Source organism: Myripristis murdjan, chromosome 18 (assembly GCF_902150065.1).
Source record: "Myripristis murdjan chromosome 18, fMyrMur1.1, whole genome shotgun sequence".
In the NCBI taxonomy this organism is placed as follows: domain Eukaryota; kingdom Metazoa; phylum Chordata; class Actinopteri; order Holocentriformes; family Holocentridae; genus Myripristis; species Myripristis murdjan.
The window spans coordinates 21,040,633-21,061,139 of record NC_043997.1 but is presented as its reverse complement, the minus strand read 5'-3'; the positions used below and the strand labels follow the sequence as shown (position 1 = coordinate 21,061,139).

General features: G+C 42.1%; 1 protein-coding gene across 1 annotated transcript in view; it reads left to right on the top strand.

Annotated features, from left to right (window-relative positions):
* Window positions 1-20,068, top strand: part of dnah2 (dynein, axonemal, heavy chain 2) — a 189,985-nt gene extending 169,917 nt beyond the window's left edge. The window contains exons 74-87 of the mRNA XM_030075754.1: window positions 400-526; window positions 965-1,151; window positions 2,010-2,158; window positions 2,620-2,803; window positions 4,603-4,793; window positions 5,304-5,495; window positions 6,405-6,589; window positions 8,849-9,083; window positions 10,949-11,100; window positions 11,974-12,088; window positions 17,059-17,235; window positions 18,572-18,646; window positions 19,399-19,549; window positions 19,734-20,068. Coding sequence (XP_029931614.1) covers window positions 400-526; window positions 965-1,151; window positions 2,010-2,158; window positions 2,620-2,803; window positions 4,603-4,793; window positions 5,304-5,495; window positions 6,405-6,589; window positions 8,849-9,083; window positions 10,949-11,100; window positions 11,974-12,088; window positions 17,059-17,235; window positions 18,572-18,646; window positions 19,399-19,549; window positions 19,734-19,888 — 2,275 coding nt within the window. The 3' untranslated portion in view covers window positions 19,889-20,068. The remainder of the gene's footprint in view (window positions 1-399; window positions 527-964; window positions 1,152-2,009; window positions 2,159-2,619; window positions 2,804-4,602; window positions 4,794-5,303; window positions 5,496-6,404; window positions 6,590-8,848; window positions 9,084-10,948; window positions 11,101-11,973; window positions 12,089-17,058; window positions 17,236-18,571; window positions 18,647-19,398; window positions 19,550-19,733) is intronic.
* Window positions 20,069-20,507: the final 439 nt, after the last annotated feature.

The window sequence follows — 20,507 nt, the reverse complement described above, 5'->3', positions numbered from 1 at the left end:
CTGGGACTAAAAGCTTATTCAAGTTAGCTCAAAAGTGCACTGTATACTGAAGCATATCAGGTGCCCTTGGTTCTATGAAAGGATGCGTCCTTGAGCAAAGACTCATGAGATGTTCCCTGGGGAGATAGAGAGCATAAGTCATGTGGAATTAAGGAGTCTAGGATGTAACCTTAGAGCTAGGAAACAGCCTATGTCCTTTGATCTCAGGAACATGTAATGTGCCCTTAGAGCTACAAAGCACACAGTGTATTTTCGGAAATGCTGCTGTAGGCTGAATACAGTATGCCCTTGTAGCATACCTCCTTGGAAAGGACACATGTGTCTTTAGGGCACATACAGTTGGTCTTTGGAGATACTGGAGATACTGTAGCGATCTGTATGTATGCATCCCTTCTCCAGGTACACCTGCCGTGGCTTGTTTGAGGTCCACAAGCTGCTCTTCAGCTTCCACATGTGCGCCAAGATCCTGGAGGTGGCTGGCAAACTCAACATGGACGAATACAATTTCTTCCTCCGAGGAGGACTGGTGAGAAAACACAGAACACACGCAAGCATCTTGTTTTCATCTTATTTGATTTGAGATAATCCAACAAGACACACTTAATTTTTCAAAGGCTTGGAACACACTACATGCCCCAAAAGGCATTCCTTTGTGAATTAAAATTTAGAACTGTGTAGATAGGAGTATTTCCTCTCAAAGAGCAACTGCCCTCACTCTTTTGGCTGAATTTTATTTATTTATTTGTTTGCTTGCTTGTTTGTTTACTTATTTTCAAAGTAAGTAAGACCATGCTTTAGCCGTAGGGACATAGTCTCTCATAGTGTTGATAGCTACCTTTCTTTGCTTAGTGCAGTACACAATATTTGAGGGAGAAGACTAGCTTACCTGATTGATTGACATGCTGGTCGATACACTGATGGATGGACAGCTCGGCTGCCTGGATGGATGTGTGTGCCTCTCTAGGTGCTGGATAGGAAGGATCAGATGGCCAACCCCTGTTCCAAATGGTTGGCAGACTCCAACTGGGACAACATCACAGAACTGAACAAGCTAATCAACTTCAGCGGCATCATGGCCTCTTTTGAAAAGTACCCTAGAGACTGGCACGCGTGGTACACCAGCGATGAGCCAGAGAATGCCCCACTACCAGGTCTGAATGTACTGCTGAAGGGTTTTCTTATGTTTTCATTTTTTGTGCTCCTTGTTCCTGTTGCTATGAGAATAATTGCTCTACTTGCAGTGATAAAGTTGAACTGAAAGGTGGGTGCGTGGGTGTGTGACAGAGAGCTTGTGTGTGAGTGTGTATGTGTTTATTTGTCTGTATCACATACCTTTGTTGCAGTGAATAGACAAGTTTCAGGTTTTGGCTTAAGTATGACACTGTGACAGTTGAGAACAATTACATATTGCCTGTCTTTGATTAAAAAATAATTGTCCCACTGTGTTTATATATTCTTTGTTATATCATCCCCATTGATGATGAATATGTGTCTTCTCTTCTGCTTTCTCTGACTACTGAGGCTCTATTCATGACTGGGTACACTGGATAGAGACAGAGTGTGTTTGCATGTGTGTGTGTATTTATGTGGGTACATCTGTCACTCACTTGTGTTGCTTTTTTTTCCATCTCTGGGAATTAGATTAGACAAAGTTCAGCTCAATATTAATATGATCACAGGAGGATTTTGCTGCTGCCAAGATTTCTTCTCCCCTTAGCTCAGTGGAGAGCCTTGTGTTTATCTAACTAAGTTAATGATGTAGGGCCTTGTGTTTCATGGCTCATTTTAACTGAGTTTGACGAAAGTTTTGGTGTTACACATTGTTAATGAAAACATAATCCATATTTTTTTTGCCTATTTCACTTTTATCCTTATACCTGCCTCACTGTCTTTGTTCTCTGCCCTTTACACTTCCTTTATTCTCTGTAATTTCTCATGGTCACCCCTCCTCTCTCTCCTTTCCTCCTTCCTTTCCTCCTTCCTTCCCATGTCCCCATCCCCCTCTCTAGGTGAGTGGAAGAACAGCTGTGATGAGTTCCAAAAGATGCTGATAGTGCGCTCGCTGCGTCAGGACCGCGTTTCCTTCTGCGTCACCTCCTTCATCATTAACAACCTGGGCTCTCGCTTTGTGGAGCCGCCCGTCCTCGACATGAAGGCTGTGAGTGTCGGCTGTCAGCTCCCAGCTCTCATCAATCCCCGTTGCTTCCTCTCTCTTGTTCTCCCTCTCTCTCTCTCTCTCTCACTCTCTTAGTCTCTCCCTCTGTTTCTGGCTGTCAGTCTGAGCCCTCTCGCCCACGCACACTCCACCATAAGCCCTCTTTTGATTGACTCTGATGACTAAAATGGCTGCCAGAGACCAAGGCAAAGCCACAATGTGGCTCTGCTACTATGTTGAGTTTAAGTTTCCAACTGTATTGACTTCAAGTTAAACAAATTTTTCATGCATCTGAGCTGTTGCATTTCGTTTGATTGTTGCTCGCTTGAAACCTCAGTCTCACGAAACCCGTCATGGGGTTCGCGTCAAGTGTCAAGCAAGTTACAGTACATTGGCTCATCTTGTACCTCTCTCTCGCTGTCTCTTTTCCCTGCCTGACTTGTCTCTCTCCACCCTCTCCTCAGGTTGTGGAGGACTCCACCACCAGGACTCCTCTGATCTTTGTTCTCTCTCCTGGGGTGGACCCCACCGGAGCCCTGATACAGCTGGCCGAGGCTTCTGGCATGAGCAAGCACTTCCATGCGCTATCTCTGGGCCAGGGACAGGCCCCCAACGCCAGGCGCATGATTGAGGAGGGAGTGGTGAATGGTACAACACCGTCTGTACTCTCTCTTTATGCCTGCTCATTGTCTTCTGTGCTAGAATTGGTCTGTTGCTTGGCAGTGTTTTGTTGTGTTTTTTTTTTTTTCTTGAGTGTTTCTTTGAGGCTCAAGTGTCACTTGTGCTTGACAAAGTGCACAAAATACTTGATGAATATTTGATTGATTTGGTGTATTCAGATGAATCTTTCTCTCTCAGCGCCGATCCACCCTTTTCCCTGCTCTTTCATGCTCATCAGCATGATTTGCAGCCATTTATTATACCAGTGGAGGCCTGACTGTCAATTTCTATGGTTTGTTGCCTTGCAGACACGCCTTTCTGTAACTGGGGAAATGTCACCGTTATACATCAAACAATTTGTTTGTTTGGGGAAGTCGATTTTTATTGTCTTCCCTTTGATTAATTTTCACCCCTCCATGCCCCCCACTTCTCTCTGCCTTAGATGCATAATGGTATGCCTGGGTACAAGTGGCACACAACTAACTGTCTAACAGTGCAATTAGTTTTCTTCATGGGTACTAGTATATTAGTGTCATTTATCTTATTTCTTATTACTTGCAAGAGGCTGTTGGGGGAAAAAAAACATCACAACAGGCCAACAAAATGCTAAATTTATTGCAATATTAGTACACAGATGGTCTAAACTGTGTTTTTATTCAGCATCTGTGAAAGGATGTTGACCTAGTGGGGGTTTGGTGTTGAAATCTTACCTAAACCCCAACCCACATTACGATTACTTAATCCTTGCTCTCTCTCACTTTGCTCCATTTCTTAACCACTGCCCTGCTCTTGGCAACATTCTCACCCACCTGCCTTTTTTTTTTTTTTTTTTTTTTTTTTTTTTTAAACTCTCTCTCTCTTTGTGATTAGATCGTCTCATTTCTAGAAATTTCAAACACTTTGTTTGCCAAGTACAATATTTAATTTGTAATTTGTGTTTGACCTGGCGGCATTTGGTAGAGCGACTTGCCAATCTCTCCCAAAGTTTCTCAGTACATGCTGACACCCTGAAACGACCATGCCACTGATTTTGCATAGCATTATATCTACAAATGTATATAATTCAAGTTTCTGCTAGTCTTTTCCCAAAGCAAGTAGCTGTATTTTAGAACTCCAATATCATTTTTCCCACCTTGTATCTAGTCACTGGTTTCCACTCATCCCACTAGGAGATGAAAATGAACTTTCAAAGACTTAAAACTTTGTTTTCACCAGTATTCCATCACCGTAATAAAGACATTGTCATTCCTATTCCTAAAAGCAGCAGCACTGTTGTGGTTTGATGACTTGAATCTCTTGAAATTGGGCAGAGTGAAATGATCTCTCTGCCAGAAAATAGACTTTGGGGAAACATTAACAATATATTACAAATTATCAGTTCCATGGTTATGAATTGCGGCAACTTTGTTAGACACAGAAGCAAAACATTATGTTGTGGCTGTGTCAACCAAAAATTCAAATTTGAAAATCAAGGGATTTTGATTATATGTTGTGAAATCTTTAGTGCCACCATATGGTTTGAAAAGCTGATTGGTGGTCCTTTAAATACTGTGCATTCACAGTCGCAATCATGGTTTCACCACAGTGGGACTTTTAATATTCAGGCGAGGTTTCTACATAGATGATCAAGTATGTTCGTAAATAAAGGAACACAAGTGTTGGGAGGCTGATTGGACCTGGGAAGCTCTCCCTAACCACATGACCATCCTGCCACCCCTGTGCAACTAAACATTACTTTACAAAGAGTTAGCAACAGCTTATCTAAAGTGCCCCTTTTCCATCCCCAGGTCACTGGGTGTTTCTGGCCAACTGCCACCTTTCTTTGTCCTGGATGCCTGAGCTGGACAAGCTGGTGGAGCAGCTGCAAGTACAGGAGGCCCACTCAAACTTCAGACTGTGGCTCAGCTCCTCACCGCACCCTGACTTCCCCATTGCCATCCTCCAGGCTGGCATCAAGATGACCACTGAGCCGCCTAAGGTACTCACACACATGCGGAGAATTGCATATATGCAGACACACTTACATGCTAACCTCTGTACGCACATTGGATGCCAAAAATCCCTTTTAGATTCTCTAGCTTTTATGGCCTTGAGGCAGGAAATGAAAACCCATTAAATATATTGAGTGTACTAATTGAAGCATGTGCATGCTGACATAACTAAGGCTTTAATTTTCCATTTTTAATGTATTTTCAGAAATGAGCATCATTTTCCTTTTACCTTGATTTTATTGATTCCTGTCAAATGAAGGTGAACACAGTGTAATTTAATGCATTTTCATCTCAAACCTAAAGCAAAAATAGAAACTTTGAAAGGATGTGTAGACATTTGATTATCAACTGCACAGGGTTCATGCCAACAAATGCATGTAGACCATTTACACTTGTTTATTGGATTATAATTGCCTACACATACATACCATCAGACACAAACAATCCCACACACTCACCCCCTTTGTGGTATTAACACTGCCCTGTCTCACTGTAAGGGTGTCAAGGCCAACATGAAGCGTCTGTACCAGCTGGTGACGGAGTCTCAGTTCAGCCGCTGCTCACAGCCCGTCTTCTACAGGAAGCTGCTCTTCTCCCTGTGCTTCTTCCATAGCATCCTGCTGGAGAGGAAGAAGTTCCTGCAGCTGGGCTGGAACATCGTCTATGGCTTCAACGATTCCGACTTTGAGGTCAGGGCCTGATCTGACTCCTGATGCTGACAGAAACAGTGAGCTGCTGTAACTATTGAGAAAGACCATAGTCCATCTTTCCTTCATCTTGTCACTGAAGATGGACGATATTGACAATGGTGGTGATTGCATGAATGAAAGTGATGTAGAGCTGCTGCTCCCACAGTCAGTAATCTATTCTAAATCACAAATACAGACTGAACTCAAGCAGAAAGTCCATTTTATGCCCTGTCAGAGTGAACGCCAGTGAGACTAGTGGGAAGTGACATTTCAACATAAAGACATAATGATGGACTAGACAGTATTTAAATTACTCATCTCATACTGTCTGTCATTGTCCCTGGTTTTCCTACTAATTGTTGATCCTTTCAATCAGTGTAACTCACAAGCTGACATGGGACCATAAGTTTTAAATGAATAAGACTGAAGTGGGTCCCCATATTCCCCAGAGAAATTAATGTCCTTGTTGCTGTATTATGTGTCCAGAGTGTCCGAGAGTCATTTTACCATAAGGTAGCATTAATAAAAAGCTGCTTGTTGAGTAGAAATGTGCCCAAAACAGAATGAATTTTGTTACATTAGCCTGCACAATAGCCTGTGAAATCAACTTGGAAGCACTCGAAAATTGAATGTTTTGAAAATGTGGGTCCCCACGAGAAAACCACAATTCCAAATACATGAAACTTCATGCTCACAGCATCCCGCTGGCTCAGCAGACTTGAGCATGACACCATGGGTTTGAATCCCATTTACGGTCTGTGTGAAATGTCTTCCTGTCTTTCTTGTTTATCTCTTTGGCCTGTAGAAAAGCACTTTCACTTGCCCTTGGCGCATTCTCTTCCATTTCAAAGCCATTTGCTGAAACCTGTTAAGATCCTCTTCTTGATGCCACCAATCTCTCTTCAATAGGTGAGTGAGAGTCTGCTTAGGCTTTACCTGGATGAATACGAGGAGATTCCCTGGGACGCACTGAAGTACCTTATCGCTGGAGTCAACTATGGAGGTCATGTCACCGATGACTGGGACAGACGTCTTCTCACCACATACATCAACGACTACTTCTGTAACACTGCTGTCACTGAGCCTTTCTTCAAGTGAGAAAGACACACACACATGCACTCAAACTCACATTCATTCTTCTGCTGCTAATTATATACATTGTTCATAATGTGATACTACAGTTAGCCAATCCTTCTTCAAGTCGGTCATGTCAACATATATAGGCATACATGGACACATACATGGACACAGATAGACAAATTATGAAAATAAGACAAACACACCCTTCAACTCTCTGCAAGAGTAGACATATGCAGTATATTGGCATAATAAATTAATATGCACTGTCCCTAATTTGAGTAAATGAAAGTATGCATTGCAGATGAACGTACCCACGCATTCACACATTCTGTTCTCTTAATGCATGCCGTCACCCCATGTGAAAACACCTATTTTTGCCTGTGTGTGAGCGCACTGCGGCTGCACTCAGCTGGCAGGTACCAGTCCAACTCCCCTGCTGAAGCTCTTTATGACCGCAGACCACCAGCATCACCAAGTGGACAGCTGGGTTATTACAACCTGGAAAACAGAGACTCAGAAATAGTGGCACATTGATGAACATTGACAGGAACACTTAGTCCTTGCTTTTTTCATTTTATCACTTATACGAATGCGAGCAGGCACCCATGCCCACTCACTTCATTTCTAACCAACCACACTCAAAAGATTTAAGGCAGAGGCGTGCGGGTGGTAGAGTAGATTAAGATGCTTGCCTAGGAAACTAGCCAACTGCTGTGTCATAAGGTCTTCTGTTCACTGTCTGTTCTGCATACTGTTTGCAGAACTATTTAAAGGAGAGAAGCCTATTCATTAACAGAATGCTTACTTTCAAAGGCTCACAAACCAAAAGCCTTATACCTCTTGCAGTCACCTGTTGAATTATTTGGAAATTTTACATTTTGTCTGTTTGTTTGGTGTTTTTCCGCCAGCATTGCATATCTAGCTGTTACATGAGGCATTTTAGAATTTCAAGGGAATAGTTTCTGATGCAGTGCTAATGGGGAATTATGACTGATGGGATACTAGTAATGTGGCTAGCACATTCTAGCACTCAATTTTAGGTTTGGTACTACAGTCTGCTATAATAGACCAGTTCTCAAGATACCAGGCAAAGAGTACAAGAAATAGATTGCAAAATATGTATTACTGATAAACAATCGATTGTTAGATCAACAGAAGAAGCTAAGGGCAAACGTACAAACTACTCAGCTACTGTACATTACCAGTTGATGTAGTTATGCTCTTTAAAATATTGAATACTTTAATTGAAATTTTTTTTTACATATTAATTTCATGGAGCAATATCCAGGAACCTGTTCGTGTGACAGTGGTGCAGATGCAGATCTGTAACTAGCATAGCAGCAGATGCAAGCACACAGTGTATAGAGCATTACATTCAGTGCATGGGGAGAAAGTAAGAAAAATGTATATGTATGTATGTATATAGATAGATAGATAAAAGATTAAGCCATTTAGCACAATGTGCATTCAGACAGCATGACTTAAAACAGGTATAGGCAGCCACTTGCTAGCCACTTGTATAAAGGGTATACAGGTTTTCACGCCAAACAAATTCTACATTGTGTGATTTCACTGATTAGTTATTGCTCTGGTGAAGATGTGTTAATCAGTGTAATCACCTTATACAGTGTTTGGCTACAATGAAAATCTTCAGACTCCCAAAAGTGCATGGCACATGGTTGCTTGTGCCAGGCTTACACTTTGGTTGCAGTTGTGGACAGGGATGGTGAGCATTCAGCAGCACGCAGTTTCACACACAGTACCAATGCTACCAATACAAGCTGCTGTCCAAAACAGAACATTAACTTTGGTATGTGCAGCCCAATGACATTTCAGTATCTTTTTGCCACAGATATTAGTGTTTTGTATCTCAGTACATCAGTAGTGCTTGATTAAGGTGAGATGAAAATTATCTCCACAGGGAATTTAGGTTATTGTACGGGCAGAGAATAGGATATAGATAAGAACGGAACAAATGCCAAGTATCCAAACTATTATGAAAAGTAATTACAACCAAAAAAAATCCTATTGAGAGTAATAAAACAAAAAAAATGAAGATAATGATATAGCATTATGTTGACAGAGGTTCATATTAGAGGCAGATGTGCATCTCAATGTGCATCTCTCACTTTTTACATTGTCACTTGTTCAGATGGAAGAATGTACTGAAATATGTCCAGGATATGCAGATGGGTCATGCAACCCTATGACTTGACATTTTATACGTTTGATGGATAAACATTTTGATTCTGAACTCCTCCCCTGTATTCCAGGATGTCCTCTCTGCCCACCTACTACATTCCCCGTGACGGCAATCAGTCTGCATACAGGGAATATATCAACCAGCTGCCACCCACAGAGCACCCTGAGGTGTTTGGGCAGCACCCTAACGCTGACATTGCCAGCCAGATTGCCGAGACCAGAACACTGTTCGACACCCTGCTCTCCCTGCAGCCCCAGGTCACCAGCACTACCGCCATGGGTGCCGGGCCCAGTCGAGAAGACAAGGTGAGGGGGAGATGTGTGGAAGTGACATGAGAGATCAATAGACTATTGGTGAAAAGTTAAATGCCTGGTAAATTCACATTTTTCTCTTTTTTGACTATTGTAACAACTCCCTGTTCACCTCTCATATATATATATATATATATATATATATATAAGAAGATCTTTAGCCTAGAATTGAGATACATATATCTTATGATATTATATATCATTATTATTATTGTTATTTTTATTCTTGTATCATCAGCCTCCTACTTTCTCACTGCCCTCTTTGTCTCAGACTGGACAAATTGAATTAAAAAAAAAAAAAAAAATTTGATAAATGTAACAGTAGCTAACTTAGCCAATGTGCCATTTTTAGATTTGGGTAAAACATCGTGTCCAGGTGTGGCCACTGGCCAGGAATATTTGCTGGAAACTATAACTTGCAGGTTTCCTTGTTGTACTTTCTCTCCTTTCTATGCGTTCTTACTTACTACAGACTAACTACACTAATACTTTTACCTCCCTAATTTACATTTGTAACATGTGCCAGAGGTCTAGAAAACCACACTGAAACCCCGACACTGGGAGAGTGGAAAAGGTGCAGGCACTTCCTGTGCGTTTCCCCCTCTCCCTGTCGCAGGACGAAATTCAACTGTGAAATGGAAGTAAGCAGTTTTAATGGTAGCTATCCCTCTAAGTTGTTACTGTTGTTTGAGTTAGGTGCCATCAAAAACTCAAGGTGCTGTTGGGAGACAAACAAAACTGAAACTTTTTGACATTAGGAAAGCTCAGGATGTGTTGTATTCAGGAACCCTCAGCCAGTATTGTTTGTAGAAATACGCCAATTCTCCAGCACCTGCAGCACCCTTAGTTCCTGCCTCCATGCTTAAAATTAATTTTCTCGCGATGATTTGGCCTTGCGAGGGAGCCAAGTTAGGCCTGACAGGCAAACTCCAGACAGCATATTACCGTCATTTAAACTTAAACTCATAAACTAACACTGCAATTTGGGATTGATTTCAAAATTTTGATTGATCTCCTTTAGAATCCACATTTTGCACTATATCTCTGAGCTTTTACCCTCCCATGAGATTATGCTTGAAACTGATGGTCATTTTGGCAGACTGAAGTAGAGGGGTGACCGCGTTTTCTCTATCAGGGCCTCTTCAGAGGCTCCTGTTAACTCAGTGTCCTCCTTCATTGTATCATCATCATATGTTAATTAACCAAATTGTTTTTGTCATATTTATTAATTGTTGATATTTGTATTTATTTATTTATTGGTTATGTTAATTTGCATTTATTGTTCTTGTCAAGTACTCTATAAATTTAGTATTGTATTAGTAGTAGTAGTAGCAGTTGTAATAGTTTTAGTAAGAGTAGTAACTGAAGTAGTAACTGAAGCAGCAGTGCTAGTACCAGAATGGGTTGCAGTAGCATTGGCATTGATAATAATGGTAACAGTAGCAGTTAAGCAGCATTATAATTGCAGTAGTATTACTGTGTGTTCATTTTCCTTAATATTTGATCATGCTACCCATAGAACAAAAAATAACTCTTCCAACTGATGAGAAATTTCAGCCATGTGATTTTATTGTTGAACTGTATAGTTCCATTTTTACTAGATCTCGTGGTTCTTATTGTTTGCACCAGGCACATGATGGGAAAAGGTGCATGCACATACATATGTGTTTGATGGAAGAAGTTGCTGTCTTGTGTGTCCTTGTCTTAAAACCTTTATGTCCCTGAGTCCATATTCCAATGCCATGCACTTCCATGATCTGGTTGTGCAATTTCTTCACTGTAAACACTTCTGTGAAGATGCTGGTGTACAGTTAATCTCTCTCATCCGTGTGTATGTGACCTCCCACTGGCCCTGCCAGGTGCTAGAACTGTCGGCAGACGTGCGTGGGAAGATCCCACCGTTGATTAACTACGAGGGCACCAGGACCCTCCTCCAGGATGACCCTTCGCCTCTCAATGTGGTGCTGTTGCAGGAGATCCAGAGATATAACGCCTTGCTGCACACTATCACGTAGGGACATACTGTGTGCACGCATGCACACGCATGTACATGTGTCTGTTACTTTCTGTGTGTAAGTCTATCAATATCTGTCTGTGTTTGTGTGAAGGTACTTTACTTTGTGTATGTGTGTGTGACAAGCCATCAGTGCTATTGCATGTGTGTACCTTTGTGTTGGTCTGTGTGTGTGTTTGTGCCACACCATCAAGTACAGGAAGAAAGCTGAAGATTAATAGATTACTCACAGGCTGGTTTACATAAAGAAAAGTAAACAACATGAATAATCCAGCAAATGGGGAACTTAGTTGGAGATAGGGATGAGCACACAGCAGGGCTCAACATTTACCAGGACCACAAGAGACCAGATGGACTGAGTTCTGACTGATCCCCTCACTTAATTCCAAAAACATTAATGATAAATATTGTTATTCGCCATTTATCATCAGCAAATTATTAGCAATTTCACGCTGTAGTCATGTTTGGGCTCACATAAGCACTTTCCCTCAAGCGTTTTCTTAATATCTTTCCTCTCACAGCAGCATGCTGTGTGCCAAATGGGAGATTAGAAGGATAGGGAAGAAATGAAATGAAAGTTTGGGGTGATTTGGTGCATCTGGCAGGTATGTACAGCACATTAATACTAGATAGATGAGCAGTACTACTGAATGAAACAGACATGGATTTTGGGATGACTTCAATGAAAGTGAAATGAAATCAAAGTAACTCTGGTGGGGGGTGCCTACAAAATTTCCCACAAATAGAGCATAACAGGGTATAAGCAGAAAAGCTGGAATTGTAACTTGAATGTTTGTGTGTATGTGTGTCTGTCTGTGTGTGTATGTGTGCATGTGTATGTGTGTGTGGGTGGGCATGTGTGTGTGTCAGTTCATCCCTTGTAGATCTGGAGAAAGGGATCAAAGGCCTGGTGGTGATGTCATCCAGCTTGGAAGAGACCTTCAACTGCATCTATGATGCCCGTGTGCCACCATTATGGGAGAAGGTACTACACACACACACACACACACACACACACACACACATACAAAAACACCCAGAGAGTGAGAGACCATCGACACGCTTTTCTAACAACATCCTCTAAAAATACTGAAATCTTTCAAAGCAGTGGAAGAAGAAAGAAAGAAAAAAATGTCCCTACTTTTCTGCCTTTACTTCATTTTTCTCTGCATCACAAGGTATAATTCTCAACTTCTCACTTCTCATATGTGTGATCTGCTCTCCTGCACCTGCTACCTTCCTTTTTTTCCTCACTCACAATGTGGGCAGATACAGACCAAAATGAAGAGGTGCAGCTTGGATCAATAACATTGAGACAGCTGGTCCTTGGAGAATGAATAGAAACTTGCAAGAAAAAGGAAATGTCTATGGACAAAAATGCCTAAGCTGTGAATGAAACTCAAACACTAAATTAAGAAATTAACTATATATATATATATATATATATATACATGTGTTCTATTTTTTTTTAGCACAAAGGATCGAAGTATGAAACTCCAAACACAAAAAAGGAAGTATTGCTTTAATCGGTTTGGTTACATAGTGATTTACGTGTAACCAGCATGTATTGACCTGTCAGGGTCACTGTCAGTATGTATTTGCACAATATCCTGTTTTTTTTCTGTTTTTCTATGATTTTTATTCGCAACTAAGAGTTTCTGTCTACCATTGTTATTCTCAAAACAAACTAGCCATTTGGCCATTTACTCTCCAATCAAGGGTGTATTACAACAGAAAGCATAGCTCTACTCATTCAAATGGTACTATAGGCAATGTACTATCCTATACTGTTTTATATTGATCTTTTCCACTCTGAAGGCCTTGTTCTAATCTATTCTGCTCTCTTCAACCACTCAAATAGCCATAGGCCTGTGTCTGTACTCACTCACTGGTCTGTTATTAAAGGTGTATTTATCCATCACTCTGCCTGGCTGCACAGAGACACACTCATTGTTCTCTTCTCTCCAACCGCAGACACACACACACGCATGTACACACACAGAATGATGGGGCTCTGGCAGCATTCCAGCTGTAATTCTGTCCTAACGCTCCATTCTGGCTTCATTATCACTGGACCTCTCTTTACAGTGGGGAGAGAACACAGGGCGCTGTCAGCCTGGGTCAAGGGGGTAGAAAAGACTCTGACTGTGTGTGTGTGTGTGTGTGTGTGTGTGTGTGTGTGTGTGTGTGTGTGTGTGTGTGTGTGTGTGTGTGTGTGTGTGTGTAAAGGGACTGGAATGTGCTCGGTGTGTGTGTGTCCTCTAAGCAGGGGTCATTCAGGGCAGTCAGTGTTTATATTCAAGTGTCTGATTCTGTCCTCATTATGGGCTGGGCATGAATGCATGCATGTAGACGCTAGTGTGTGTGTGTATGTGTGTGTGTGTGTGTGTGTGTGTGTGTGTGTGCGTGTGTGCACATATGTATGAGTGGGTATTCATCAGGTGGGGCATAGCATGGCCCACGATGGCAGAACAAAGCCAGCGTCTGTGGGCTAATCGTGGTGTAATAAGCAAAGTAAACCTTTGTAAGCCTGCTTCACTTTCCTAAGAAGAACCTGAGCTCATTTTGCTAGCCAGAGGCTTATTACTGTTGGGTCTGTGTATGTGTGTCTCTAATTGTGTTTGTGTGTGCGTGCGTGCACGTGTGTGTTTGTGTGTGTGTCCTTTTATAAGAAAAGTATTGGACAGCTATTAGGGCTGCTGTCTCCAGCTGGGCTTTTCTATTCTACTGACCCCTTGTTAACTTGACAACTTTTCTCTCTCTCTCTCTCTCTCTCTCTCTCTCTCTCTCTCTCTCCCTTTTTACCTCTCTCACTCCCTCTTCCGTTCCTCTGTCTTTTTACCTTCAGCCTCTGTCTTGCTCTGTTTCTTTTCGTTCGTTCACTTTGGTTTTTTCACTGCCTTGATTGCTCGGCCCACTTGTGTTCCCTCTCTGCCTGCATCTCATTCCCTTTTTATCTTCCATCTTATGTTCCTTCCTTTCCACCCTCCTCTCTCTCTCTCTCTCTCTCTCTCTCTCTCTCTCTCTCTCTCTCTTGCTCCTCGGCCTCATCTAGTCCAAGGAGCAACAACAGACCCTCGTAGACGCTCTGTCCTCCTTATTCATCCCTCCATCCTCTCTCCTCCACCCCTCCTTGGCAGAGCAGCCTGTCATTAGTTCTGAGCTCAGAGACTCATGGCTTTAATTTTGGCCTGCCTGTTTCCCTGTCTCCGGCCATTTTGTATCTGGTTTCTTCGCAAGGCTCTGCCATGTGTGTGTATATGTGTGTGTATGTGAGTGTTCAGTGAGTGTACAGTACATGTGCACGTAAGACATTAAGCTTGTATTGCATGCATGAGTGCTCGCATCCCCTTAAGTCACACAACTGTCAGCATTGGTGTGTGTGTGTGTGTGTGTGTGTGTGTGTGTATCTTTGCCCACATACATTTGTGCCCATGTGTGTCGTGTACATGTATTTGCATCCATATGTGTCCATAGCCTCTGTGTTGGTGTGTGTTGGTATATGAGGCCACCTCTGTCTGTAAGGCTGTCCTTAGGCAGGGCTCTACATCCATCCAGTTCAATCTCTGTAACTTCAGGTTCAGGCTAAACGTGTCTCCCCTGTCCATCCATCTGGACCAGCACCAGGTCCCCTGTCACCCAAAGAGACACCAGCAGAGACACAGCAAATATGACAGTGTCTCAAGTATGATATAGTGTTGAGTGTCCCTATAAATCTTTTTCAAGTTGACATGGAATAGAAGGTAAACACAGGTTTTTCTAATCTTATTAATTAAGGTTCTGTTCCATTTAAGTGAACCAGAGCCTTTACTGTAATTAATGTCAGTATTAGCACCTGTGTTTGCCCTGCCATTCACGCCAAACTATTTCTCCTCTTAACCAGTGAATCTGTTTCGCTTTTAGATGAAATGCTGATATTTATCTGTGTGTAACTGCCTCAGCTCGCAGTGACATACATTTTGATGAGGAACATTTGTAGCAGGTCCACTTGACTTGCTACACGCTTCAGTTTATCACTGAGGCAGTGGAGTGAGTGTGCTTGGTTTTCATACAAGCTATGTATTGCACTGCAGTAGAGGTTTTTTTCAGCAACCGAAGTGATGTAGACATGCAGCACTATTTGTGCATCACATATGTATGTTCAGTATGTGCATTACATTGCCGTGCAGGACAAGTGCTGTCATCAGTATGTGTCTAAGTGGTGTAGCAATATGCACATCCACACTGATGTACATATGAGACTGTAGCCTTGTGGTGAACAGCGACCCCCTCATCCCTTTTGAGAGGCCCAACCGAAAGCCAGATTGTAACTCGAACCCTGAAATATGGCAACAGCCAACTACTCTCCAGGAATCTACAAAATTTCCCCCAGAGAAGTGGTTCAGCCTGTTGGCCTATGAAGGAGTCCCATAGTAGACCTAGTAACAGATTTATGGCATCATCAAGACAGAATGGTGAAGTGCTCCCTAGGGCTTAAATCTGAGGGAACTCAAAACACATAATCATAATTCATTTTACACTGATGGAGCCAAGCCATGCTAATAATATCAGCTTATATTAATTTTTCCATTGTCTTGGAATATTGCAAGGGAGGCACATTAGGCCAGGGGTACCTTAATCTAAAAAGATATATCATCCTCTCCATCAGGATCTATACATATTTTTCACTTCTGTATACTGCAGCTATTCACTATCAACACTCTATAGCAGCACTAACTGTCTACACTGTCTGCTGAAATTTGAATTAGCTAGTAGTCTACACAATAGTTGTTGCCATGATACCATAGAGGGGCTAAGTTTAAACTCTAACATATGCAGTGCTCTCTGCATCACCCTTATGCTATTTAGCTGCCTAATTTGCACTCTGAAATCATATAAAACAGTGTCGAAATATATGGCAGCTCCTCTGCTTGGCATTGTGAGCATGATTGCTAATTTAGACCGGGATAGACATGAACCCTCTGATGACATTAATTCACTCCACAGCTCCACTGTTATCTGTGTTTAGTCAGGGATGTCCAGCTGGAATGCTTATTGGACGATGTGTTGAGCATTCAAGTTAGACTGCAATGGAATGACATTGATGGAGCATAATAGTTCAGGCTGAATAAATGACAGTGAGGCATTCCTTATAGAGTTTTCTCCTTACAAATGTTTGTTTTGAACCTTTTGAGCCTGAAGAACTACTCAAGTTGCTGTACGTATGAATCCCGCTATGGAATAGTGTTGTTAGAATAAATATTTTTTAAAAAATTGACAAACAGTATTTTGATTGTGAATCAGACACTTCCCTCCCTTCTATGTATGTGTGCTCTCACCCTTTATTACAATTTCCAGTGTTGGAAAGAATTTTCTACAAGTTACAGCACTAGGAGAGGAAGAAGTTATGCTTGAGCTGTAAATATCTTCATGAGTCTTGGACCAAGAAAACATGACTTTCATCGGAGATCCCCCAAAAGGAGTAAGAGGCTGCACATCCCACAAAGAGGAGTCAAAATGACAGATTACTCCGAGCGTCCTGGTGGCTTAGCTGGCTAAGGCACATACCATGCTGTCTCTATACTGTCATTTATCAAACGGAGGCAAACAATGATTGCTTACTTGCACTAAGTTTATTCAAGGGCACATAACCATCGCAGTGACTTATTTCTGCATCTCTGGATATCTCCTCTGGGTTTCTACAAATTACGTCTGTCATTTATCAAACAGAATCTAATTAACAAAAGGACTTATCAATATGAAAATTTAACCAAAATTATGAATCTTCACACCTTAGTTGTGAATTTTCACACATCTCCCACAACTCTGTGTGCATAAAGAACTACAGGCCATCGCCACAAACAGTCAGCGCGACTGCACAGAATCTGTACTTGTTCCCATTATGAGTGGCTGTCTACAGCTGGCACTATAGCGTGAAATGGCTTTAACTATGTCATCTCTCTCTCTGTCCTGTAGGCGTACCCGTCTCTGAAGCCCCTGGCGTCATGGACCAGGGATCTTTGCCAGCGCGTGGATCAGTTTGCGCGTTGGGCAGAGACGGCCAAGCCCCCCGTTCTGTTCTGGCTCTCTGGCTTCACCTTCCCCACCGGCTTCCTCACTGCTGTGCTGCAGTCCTCTGCTCGACAGCACAAAGTAAGAGTTCACACACACATACACGCAGACAGAAAAGCACTTACAAGCACAGACACTGCTTAGTACCGCTTTTGTAAACGCTGCTGTCACAGGAAAACCTCTGCAAAATGTCATCTTTTCACAAACTAAAAAAAAAGCTTGCCTAACATGCATTTTTCAGTATATCTCCATATTTATTTATTTATTTATGCATTTTAAACATGTGTCTTAAAGGACTGTACCAGTGATTTAGCATGTTTAACATCTGCAAACTGTATGTACTTCACATTTCTGCCAATCTTTTCCCAAAGCAAACAGTCTTATTTTAGAAATCCAATATCATTTTTCTTACCTTTTATCCAGCCTTTGGATTCCATTCATTCCTCTACGCTATGAAAATGAACTTTCAGAGATTTCAGCTTTCTTCACACCAGTATTCCATCACTGTAATAAAGTTGTCCCCATTAGTTTTTCTAAATGCAGCAGCACTGTTGTGTTTTTATGACTTGAAATTGGACAGAGTGAAGCGGTCTCTCTGCTGAAAATAGTCACTGGGGAAACATCTGCTTTACACAGTGAATTATCAGTTCTGTGGGTTATGACTGGTGATGACATTATAAGGTTTGTGTTACAACCAAAACTTCAAATTGAGTGAAAATGGAGGAATTTGATTATATGGTGTGAAATCTTTAGTACCCCTCCTTGGAAAAACTTATTGCTGCAATGTAAAATGTGGGGAAATTGTAGTAAACGGACCAAATACTCAAAATCACTGCTATGGTAATATAATTTTTTATAAATCACAGACAACCATGTAATCCTTCTACTGAAGTTAAACATGAAAATCCCCAAAATTGGAGCTTCAAGATTTTCACAAATTAACAGCTACTATTCAGCAGTCACACCATTCACTATCACTTTTGCTCTCTGTCATTCACACAACACATGCGCACACGTAGACATATTAAAAAAAAAAAAAATACTGAGGAGCACACTCATTGATGCACACTTACACACAGTTGCACACTGTGTTACAGCCCCTTTACCTTGCACTGTGCAGGCTCGCCAAAACCAGCTACTGTACACACTTCCAGCTCCTTTAACTCAGTCTATACACAAACCTCAACCTCTCAACATCTCACAACCACAACCGCAGCACTTAATGTTCAGCAGCAAGAAACTTAAGCAATTCATCTAATGCATTTACGCCTGTCAGTCAGCTATAGGGTAAAAAAAAAAATCCCCAGTGTAGCTCTACTGAAATGAATAGCAATGGCCTACTTTTATTTATGCCCAGTGATAGTAAAAGACATTTTGTACAGGTCACTGTTAACTATGTGTTGAACTGTTCCGGCAGATATCAGTGGACACACTGTCCTGGGAGTTTATAGTGTCCACGGTGGATGACAGTTCCCTCCTCTTCCCACCCAAGGTGACTCACTACCACGTGCATTTCCATAAATCTGCCATCACACCACTTTTTTTTTCCCAAACATTAGCATTCACTCGTCATTGCTACTTTCTGTCACATTTTTCATTTTTACACAAACGTTGACTCAGTCCGGTTTTTCCCGAGGAACTTCTTTTCATTCAGAGCAGCACACCCCCTCTCTTTGCTCCTCTCTCTCTCTCTCTCTCTCTCGCTCTCTCTCCCTCTCTATGCCCATTCCTCAAACTAGCTATCACATTTTCATTTTCCCAAAGCAGTTTTACAATTCAAATTTTGACAATGGCAGAAAATGTTTTCATTTGTCTTGTGGGTCCCACTCCAGAACTGCTGTCATTGTCATTCATTTTTCATCCACACTTCATTTTGCTTGATTTTACTCCTTGCTGTACGTCCCTGCCTCCCCAGTTCCTCTCTCCTTTCTCCCATCTTTCCCCTGTGCTGTTTCACCTCGTCTCTCCCTTCCGTTTTTCTCCCCTTTTCCTTCATTACTCCCTCTCTCCTCTCCTTCCTTCTCTCCTCTTCCCTCTGTCTCCCTCTGTCTCACTCTCTCCTGCTTTCCACCCCTCCCTCCCTGTCCTTTCTCTCAGTTTAATTACCTAATTGCTGTGACTGTTTATCAGAAACATTATTGCCAAAGCAGTATACAAAATGTCACGTCCATGTCAAAAATCACAAATAAGCATTTATCTCTCTCTCGCTCTTTCTCCTCCGTGTCCTCTTCCCTCCCCCTCCAGGATGGCGTGTTTATCCGCGGTTTGTACCTGGAGGGCGCTGGTTGGGACAAAAAGAACTCCTGTCTTGTAGAGGCTGAACCCATGCAGCTGGTGTGCCCCATCCCAACCATCCACTTCAAACCTGTCGAAAACCGCAAGAAGGCGGCCAAGAGTGAGTCGCTCGGGACTTTTTCCTCCAGCGTTGTCTCTCCATCTGCCTCCTTCTTCCCTTTTTTTCTTTTCAGTCTACATTTTTGCTCTTTGGTTTCCTGCTTTCTCCTTCTGTTGGAATGTGACCTATGATGTCATGACCTGTGGTTTCTGTGTCTCAACTCTGTGTTTGTGCGTGTGTATAGATATCTACCTGTGTCCGTGCTACTACTTCCCGGTGCGTTCAGGCGGAGCGGGACGAGCGTCCTTTGTGGTAGGGGTGGACCTCAATTCTGGAGCTGTGACCCCGAACCACTGGATCAAGAGAGGGACCGCTCTGCTCATGAGCCTGGATAACTAAAGGCCTTAACTTGCACACTGACACACACATGCATGCACACATTATTTTTCTAATATTCCCATTTAAGTGCACATGTGACATTCAAAAGAATGCTATATTTGTTTCTTCTGATTGCTATTCATTTGTCTCCAGCCATTATTCATGGCTTAAAGAAATGTCAAACGATTTCACTGCTGTACTTTTTCGAGGGACTGTGTGAATTATTACATTGAATAAAACAGGTTTTCACACCTGGGATTTAGCAAAAAGCAGAGTGAATCATTTGGTGACACATTGAGGTTGGTCTTACACAATTCTAGCAGGGTCTGTCTCTCGCTTCTCTCCCTCTTTTCTCTCCGCTTTCTGCTGTCAGCTGACACTTAGATGGCTTATTCACTTCCTCTCCACAGACCTGCATCAGTCTTTCCATGCTGACCCCTTTTACCCTGCTCAAGAAACTCTGCGTAACACACACACACACACACACACACACACACACACACACACACACACACACACACACAGGGAATAGTATCCCACAGTTATGTATTGTGTTTTAGTGGAAACTTCTTTCTTTGTAACATCTGGCTCGAGTGACTGTGTGACCGTATCAGTGTCTGGTCCATTGCATTGCCTGGTA